Source organism: Mauremys mutica, chromosome 6, assembly GCF_020497125.1.
Source record: "Mauremys mutica isolate MM-2020 ecotype Southern chromosome 6, ASM2049712v1, whole genome shotgun sequence".
Classification (NCBI taxonomy): Eukaryota; Metazoa; Chordata; order Testudines; family Geoemydidae; genus Mauremys; species Mauremys mutica.
Window position 1 is genome coordinate 45,238,666 of NC_059077.1, and position 8,638 is coordinate 45,247,303.

At 44.5% G+C, this 8,638-nt stretch overlaps 1 protein-coding gene across 3 annotated transcripts in view; it reads right to left on the reverse strand.

Moving 5' to 3' along the window:
- Nucleotides 1-7,753, reverse strand: part of HMGCR (3-hydroxy-3-methylglutaryl-CoA reductase) — a 29,023-nt gene extending 21,270 nt beyond the window's left edge. Inside the window, exons 1-2 of one of the 3 annotated variants that reach the window (XM_045021900.1) lie at nucleotides 7,587-7,753; nucleotides 254-443 (exon numbers count right to left, since the gene is read on the reverse strand). In XM_045021900.1, the coding sequence (XP_044877835.1) occupies nucleotides 254-418 (165 nt within the window). In that variant the 5' untranslated portion in view covers nucleotides 419-443; nucleotides 7,587-7,753. Of the gene's footprint in view, nucleotides 1-253; nucleotides 444-3,454; nucleotides 3,523-7,448; nucleotides 7,560-7,586 lie in introns of those variants that run through there. The other 2 variants (XM_045021901.1, XM_045021902.1) reach the window with 2 other exon arrangements.
- Between the last annotated feature and the right edge of the window lie 885 nt (nucleotides 7,754-8,638).

Consider the following 8,638-nt stretch of genomic DNA (forward strand, 5'->3'; position numbering starts at 1 on the left):
AAGAGCTCAATTTAACAAAGACCTGCTGTGTCACACTGTCTACTAACTACTTATGGCTGTCCACATCAAAAATGGGGAAATTATGCAGACATTCCTTTCCATGGCGGCTAGTATGAGGAGAATTACTTCATTTCTAACATTTTAGGCCATTTCCCTCCATTTGACCTTATTCTATGAGAAAAATCTACATTTTAACAGTAGTTTCAAGGTTAAGTAGTAGAGTAACTATTTCAAAATAAATTTAACTTCTTACTTCTTCAAGTTTTGGGCATTCATAATTCCAGCCACAGATCTTATCATTGCCAGTGAACATCTTCATGGACATCATACAGATGGTGAGAGTCACAGTCCCCACAATGACTTCCCATGGATGAGAGGCTACAAAAAGGCCATGCATTCGAAAGAGTCTAGACAGCATTTTCAGACCTTTTGTTTTTCTACACCTAGAACATGCAACAAAAGAAAATTTAGTATAATTAAGTTCAAAAAATGGAAAAAGAATGAGCACTGTATAATTTCCTCCAAGCTACTACTTCTCATCAAGTCTGTATGTTTTAAGACGCTAAGGAATCTCACTTCCATCTCCAAATATGTATTTGCCTCTCCTGTTCTGAAAACATCTAATCTATCTGTTTCTCCAGATTCTCCAAAACCTGAAAAAAGTCAGCTTCCTACCTCACCAGCAAGCAGTCCATTGCCTTTTTTTCCTCAAAGAGATCTACTCAAAGCCCCTGGATTTCTTCTTTTCCAATCTCACCTTTGTACTCTTCCATCCACTGAAACCCATTTACAAATTTTACTAACCTCTTACCTCTGGCCAGTTCTATTCTATCCTTGTTCTCTTTGACCTAGGGTGACCAGATAGCAAGTGTGAAAAATCGGGGGGAGGAGGGGGGAGGATAATAGGCACCTATATAAGACAAAGCTCCAAGTATCGGGTCTGTCCCTATAAAATCAGGACATCTGGTCACCCTACTTTGATCTGACCTCTGCTGTAGTTACAGTCAACTCCTTCATCCTCCACATATTCTCCTCAATGGCTTTCAGTGACTTTGAACTCTCCAGACGGTTTTTGTGCTAGCAATGGTTGGAGTCGGTGTTAAAAACACTGGTGTTTGAGCTACACTACATCATCTAACCATGTGTAATAAATGCTACTGTGATCAAAGTGCAACCTGCCATTCCATGTTACCACTGCCGCTAATGGTACTGTAGCAGTGGGAGATTTTCACAAAAACCTCAGTGTAGATGAGGCCTCAAGTTCTTATCTCAATGACCTCTCTTTCAATATTTTTTTGGGGGGAATTGCATCTTCATTTAGAATCTCAACAAGCATATTTGACTACTCTTCTACACTCTCCATTTGGTTGGCCTCATTCACTCCAAACAGTCTCAACTACTGTATTATCTTCATACTCACCACTACTAAATCTACCACTCTATCCTGACTATTCACCCTCTCTCCATTTCTGCATCTCCATCAGCAGCTCAAACATCCCTTGGACACCTTATTGACACCTCAAATCTGAGGGTATCTTTCCTCCTCACCCGCCTCCTCTGGCTCACTTCTCCACCAATGTTGACAACACACACCATCCTCCACAGCACCCAACTGAAGCCATTTTGACTTTTCTTTCTTTCCTCCTCTGTATTCAGGCCCTTACCAAATACTGTACCTTCCCTCTCTATAAATCCCACTAAAAGTCTATCCTATCTTTTAATTCTTCCTGTTAAAACCTTAATTGTCTTCAACTCAGCTACACTAATTCCCCCTCTAGCCTACCTGCCTCCCATCACACCCACCACTTCAAACCATCCAAATTGCTGCTGTGAAGGTTATTTTCCTCTCATACTACTCTGACTCTTGTCTTCTCCACATCTCTCAATATCCATTACTAGCTTCCAAACCAAATTCAAGGCACTGTTTCTTCATCTAAAAATATTAATCCCCTTCCACAACCAATGTTCTGCCCAAGCTTCTCCAGTATCTTTTACCTCTTTCACAAACTTTTCAGAGCTGCCTTTCATCATCACATTATTCTTTTAACATGCCTAGTTAACATTCACCAAGAGGCCTCCCTATCCTCCAAAAGACTCACCTATTCTGTAAATCCTTCAACTATGAAAACCACATCCCACCTTCTTTGCTGTTTATTACTTTTGGATTTTAAACTCTTCAGAGATGTTTACCCCTGTTTAAGGCTACGTAGTGAGAACCAGAATTTCATTGAACCTTAGGGTTGTTATTGTGACAAGTACTACTGGAGTTTGTGGGTTATTTTTCCATGACATGAAATCAATTAATTTTAAATGTCTAAGATGAATTTTTAAAAAATATTTGATACCTTAAAGTTAATCAGTACTTAGATTCTAAGATCACTAGGCCACGGAACATCTTTTCATTATGTGACTTTGAGGACTGTGGATTGGGGCCTCTATGCATTTCCATAACACAATTAAAAAAAAACCACCCACATTAATAGAAATTAGAAGCAGCAACTCTCCCCCTCCAGGGAAGTGATATGCCTTCTTCACAACCCATATCTCCTCAGACACCAGAAATGCTGCAGTCACTCAACAGGGAGGCATAAACCAGCCTGCAAAAATGCTTAACTGTAGGCTGATGAGGCGAGGGCCTCAGCAGCTGGCAGACTCTTCTTCTGTCCAAGTGCATCTCTTAATCACAGGGGTGGGTTCTAGCACTAAAATATTTTTCTTCATCCTCCTGCATAGACGGAGGACTTTGCAGCATTTTTGTGTGAGTTAAGAATTGTTAATTATGCATGAGCTCTGCCTGTATTTATATATCCAAGAATTCTTTGAGGGGTCAGCAAACGTGGACAAGGAGCCTGTCCCTTCCTCTAGCTTCTCTCTTCCATTTCCCTTCAACTGAGCCCATGCTGGCCTTTATAATCATTTAGGGTGTAATCCACAAAGGAATATAGGCATTCCAATGCTGAGCATCATGGCACCTAATATTTAGGTGCCTAGAAAATCACAGGAACATCACTGAGATCCAAAAAGCCACTCTAGGCACATAGGCTCCCTATACAATAAAGGGGAGAGAGCGAGGTCTTAGAATACAATCCAAAAAAGCCCGAGGCAAGACAAAGAGCCACCTAAGTTAGCCAATAGCCAGAGGGGTGCTACGCCCCAACCCTCTCTCACAGATAGGTGTCTAAGTCTGGGCTGTAGAGAGAAGCCTATCTCTTTTTAGCAATCTACCCACAGGCACATCTTTGCTGGAGTCAGGTGTGGTGTTTCTTGCAGGAATGAGTTAGGTGCCTGACTAACACCATGCAAAAGAGCCAGAAGAGGTGATAGTGCCTATCCTCACCCCCCACCTTCAGCATGTAGCATTTTGGCTAGTGGTTTAAGCATTTGCCGGTGATGCAGATTCAATTCCCCCTCTCTGCTAATGAGGGAGAAACAATTTGAACAAGTGTCTTCTCACCTCTCAGGAGAGTACTCTAACCACTGAGCTGTGAGCTTTCCAAGATGGAGCTCCTTCAGTCCCTCCTGTTGAAGCTGTTCCACTGTGGATAAATAATGAAAGAGTGCTTAGAGCAAGCCAGGGTCTCCCACCTCTGAGGAGGGTGCCCTAACCACCAGACTAGAGTCATTCTCGCTCTGGTGCAATTGTTTATATATTTATCCAAATGGAACAGCTTCGACAGGAATAAGGGAACCTACTGGATTGGGTATCCATCATTTGATAATTGCAATCTGGCTAATTATGTTTCAGATTGCATTTTCTGGTTAAGAGTACTTCTTCCCAACCCCCAATTACCTTCTAGGTTTTGGGGAGACTACCACAGGATTTATTTGTTTGTATTAGTTGACTTGCATTTTTAATATATGGCAAAGGCATCTAGAATCTCTTATTTTGCACAGGTGCTCTTTAATGTCTTGTATAAATTTAAATAATAACTGATACTTTATTCTTTGTAGATTATTGCATTTGGTCACTACTTCATAGACTGATGAGTAGCAGAACTGTTCCCCATTATTTCAAGAAAATCAAGCTTCTGCAATAATCCATTAAATAAACTTCTAGTTCTGGAAAACTATAGGTATGAAACTAGTTTAAATCAAATAAATGTAATGATTCTGTAGAGACTATTGATGAGATTTGACAAATTTGTAGAGATTTTTTGCAGTTCTGGTTTTCAGAAGGTAGGATTTAAAATCCTCTATTTGTTGGCTTGTTTGTCAGGAAGCCTTGATTGATTGTGTTGAGAATAATAAAGTTGGCTATGGGTGAACATGGCAGGCAGGAAGGTGATAGATTTCTAAGGTTTCTATTTTTCAACACCATCTAAAAATGTAGTAGAAACCAAGAAAACTCAAACTTCAAATTTATAGTAAACATTAGTGTAGCTTCTTATTTTTAAAATCATGTCTTGCTAATTTCAAGCCACAAATTAGTGTAACTATGCAAATTTCTTAAAGCAAATTAATAACATAATTCAATATCTTGACACCATCTAAAATGTCAATTATTTTAAATGAAGACAAAACAAGTAGCATATTTTAATGAATGCTGCTGCATTCAGCCATGTTAGAGCTCCGTTAGCTAACAATGCCATGACAAGATGTCTTTAGGTTAGGAACAGGAGCCCATCACTGGCTGATGCAATCACTTTTATGCAGAGTTGGCAACGAGGCACCTTGTGTTTATCATCAATAATTAATTGTACAACAGTAGCAAATACTAGATATTTTACATAATTTATTTTCCCAGTCAAATAAATAATTTCATTTTTTTTTCTTAACAGATTTTAGTGAGATCTCTTACATTTGGTAACACAAACACTTGTTTAGGCTGTGCTCTTAAGTGTCTGAAATAGCATCTGACGCGAAATTTGCTTTGGAAAACCTTCCATTAATGTCACTTTATTTGCTCAGAACAGTAGAAGTGCTTTAAAGTATTGATGGGAATGAGGTTCAGGAATGTTGCTAGCCTTGATTACTTTGGAGAACAAAGGTGAAATCCTGACTCTTAAAGTAAGTAAAAATTTTGCCATTGATTTCAGTGGTGCAAGGATTCCACCCCAGCAGCCTTGAGATCACAATATTCTGCAACATTTTTACTATTTAATAGAAAAATTATAATAGCATCAAATTATTCTGGCCATTTCAAACTTTGTTTGTTACCATTAAGATGTTCCTATGTTTATTTTGAATTTTTAATTACAAATACATCTTGCTTGTTATAAGGGAAACTATACAACTATTGCAAACACTTGACAGAATGGCATAATAAGCATATTGATTTATAATGTAGTATAGACACTCACATGAACAGAAAGGTGGAAACTATGAGAAGATGAACAAAAGAAAAAATAGCAGTAAAAATGTAAGGAAATGTTCTGGCAGCAAGTAGAATAATGCATTAATGGTGAGGCATGTTTTCCTTTTACAAAAGCTGTGTTGACTCTTCCCCAGCAAAATTTTACTGTAGTTTCAACCAATTTGCCTAGTACTGAAGTTAGGCTTACCAGTTTGTGATTGCCAGGATTGCCTCTGGAACCTTTTTTTTAAAAATCGGAGTTAAATTAGCTATTCTCCAGTCATCTGGTACAGAGGCTGATTTAAGTGATAGATACCATACCACAGTTAGTATTTCTTCAATTTCATATTTGAGTTCCTTCAGAACTCTTGTGTGAATACCATCTGATTCTGGTGACTTATTAGTATTAATCAATTTGTTCCAAAACCTCCTCTATTGATACTTCAATCTGGGACAGTTCCTCAGATTTGACATTTAAAAAGAATAGCTCATGTGGTGGGAATTTCCCCCACATCCTCTGAAGTAAAGATCAATGCAAAAAATTCATTTTGCTTCTCTGCAACAGCCTTTTCTTCGTTGAGTGCTCCTTTAGCACCTCAGTCAAGTCATCCCTGCCTGTTTGGCAAGCTTCCTGCTTCTGAAATACTTAAATTTGTTGTTCATTTTTGTGTCTTATGATAGTTGCTCTTCAAATTCTTTTTTGGCCTGTTTAACTATACTTTTATACTTGGCTTGCCAAGAGTTTATGTTCCTTTCTATTTTTCTCAGTAGGATTTGACTTCCAATTTTTATAAGTTGCCTTTTTGCCTCTAACCACCTCTTTTACTTATTTACCCATGGTGGCATTTTTTGGTCCTCTATTTTTTTTTCCATTCTGGGGCCTCTATTAATTAATCTATTATGGTGTTTTCAATAAGTTTCCAAACAGCTGCCAGGCATTTCTCTCTTGTGACTTTTCCTTTTATTTTCCATTTAACTAGACTTCTCATTTCTGTGTAGCTCCTCTTTTGAAAGTTAAACTCTACTGTAGTAGGCTTCTTTGGTATCCCCTCTATAAATGTTAAATTTAATTACATTATGGTCACTATTACCAACTGGTTTAGCTACATTCACCTCTTTTTTAAGCGCCATCCTGGAGCCTGCATATAAGATGGACATGCTGTGTTTGATACAGTTTCTGAGTGGAAGGCCTCCTACCTTTCAGGAATGATGTAAACAGTACAGTTGCAACACCAACTAATTCAAAAAATGCAACTGAAGCCAACTGTCCCAAAGCATAAAAAGTGCTAGGCATTTGTTGTGGCATTCCAAGGATATAATTTTCTATTAATCCCATTGTTCTGACATTCAGTAATATGATCTGTAAAAGCAGCAAAGAATCCTGTGGCACCTTATAGACTAACAGACATTTTGCAGCATGAGCTTTCGTGGGTGAATACCCACTTCTTCGGATGCAATGCAGAGACATGTTAATTTGATGTGTTGGGAATTAATACAGATGCAGGGGTGGAGATTCCTCACAGTGCCACCACCTCAGTGTACAAAGATGTTATTTATCTTACTGCAGAAACCTACAACCGGGAAAGCAGGTGCCGCCCAAGGGCTCCACCTCAGCTCCGTGGGCGCTGCACTTCTGGATCCGATGATGCGCTCCCGTGAGAGGGTCCCTCGGGGTAAGCAATGGGAACCCGGACGGGGCGGAGTCAAACAGGGGCTCGCTGTACAGACAGCGGGGGTGATGCCTGAATCCCCCTGGGCACAGGCGCGTATCGGCGACACGATTTCCCCACTTCTACACTCCCCCCTCACCCCCCAAACACAACAAACGGCGTGAAGGTGCCTGGGTTTGGGCGCTGGCCCGAGCTCCCGCCGCGCAGGCAGGGGCAGGGCCGGTGCGTCAGCGGCACGTTATGGCCTCTCGCCCCGGCCACCTCCCTCCGCCCGGCTACTTAGAACGATCGCGCCCCAGGGGCTCCGGCTGTGACCTTCCCTGCGGCGCTGCCCAGGGCACGGCCGCGCGCCGGAGGGCGGAGCGGGCATGTCGGCGGAGCGAGCCACGTCCCTCCGGGAGCGGCCACGGGCGCTTCCCCCATTATCCAGCCGCCCCAGACTCGGGGAGGGGGGGCGAACACTAGCAGGGGCAGGACCCACTCACCGCAGCCGCTCTTTCTGCACCTTTAAATCAGGCCTAGGCGGTCCCGGTCCCCCGGTGCGGAAGGGCCAGTGTCGTAAAAAGGCCAGTCCTCACCCCGCCTGATGGAAATTCTGACCCTTCTCCCCGGGCCCCACTCACCGCTGGACGTGCCTGATGGAGCTCGCGCTTGCAGCTGCTGCCCTCCTCTCGCCTCTCGCGCGCAGCGCCGCAGCAGACTGAGCAAGCCGCGCACGCAGCGACAAGGACAACCCCAGCGCGCGACACCCGGGCCGCCGCCATCGCCCGATCGCACAACCAATGGCGGGCCCTCAACACGACGCGTCACTCGCCCGTTGCCTTAGTAACCAGCCAGGGAAGCCGCACAGCGCGAGACGGATCAGGAGGGGAGAACGCGCCATCTCACCACGGGCCGACGGCCAATGGGCCGTTGTGCTGCCCCTGAAGTACTTTCTCATTGGTCGGCAGACTGAGGTTTATTTGCATATGGCCATCTAGTGAGCGACTGCGACTGGCTGGCTGTCCAGACCGGTAGAGCTTCTACCGTGCTGCGGGGAGAGCGGGGCGCCTCGCCCCTTCCTTCCCACCTGGGACCCGCTTCCCCCGGCCTGAATAACGGCCCCCCGCGCGCACCTGCCCGGGCACCGCTGCCCCGTGCCAGGCTGAGCAGCGCCGCCGTGCTGGGAGCGTGGTGCCGCCCCGAGCCAGGCTTGGGCCCCGGCTCTGCCGGAGCGGTCTGGCCTGGCCTGGCCTGGCCTCCTCACGGCGTGTAACGGGCTGTCGGGGCAAACTCCCGCAGGGCCCCTCAGGCCGCCGGTCCGAGGTGACCTGCCCAAGGGGTTCTGCTTCGCGGGCTCCTGCCAGTCGCCTCGCGGTCCCGCGCCCCTCGAGCATCAGGCTTGGCCTGGCATAGCGGGCGTCTGCTGCACGAGCTACTGCCCGATTCCTCCACTGAGCTGTGCGCTCTCCGGGCTGCTCTCCCCCAGGGGAGCCAGTGCAGGCTACTCGGGCTGGGCTGCGCAGTCAGTTACAACATGGCTGGTCTGTGTCTTCTGCTGCCTCTGGCTTGTTCCAACTTTGCTTACCCCCTTTGAGGCAGGAGCTTAAATCTTGCCGTTCTGGATGCCCAGTGGTCCGTCCAGTACAGTGTGCTGCCCCTGATAGCATCGGCTGCTAGATGGTTAAGGGCAAGA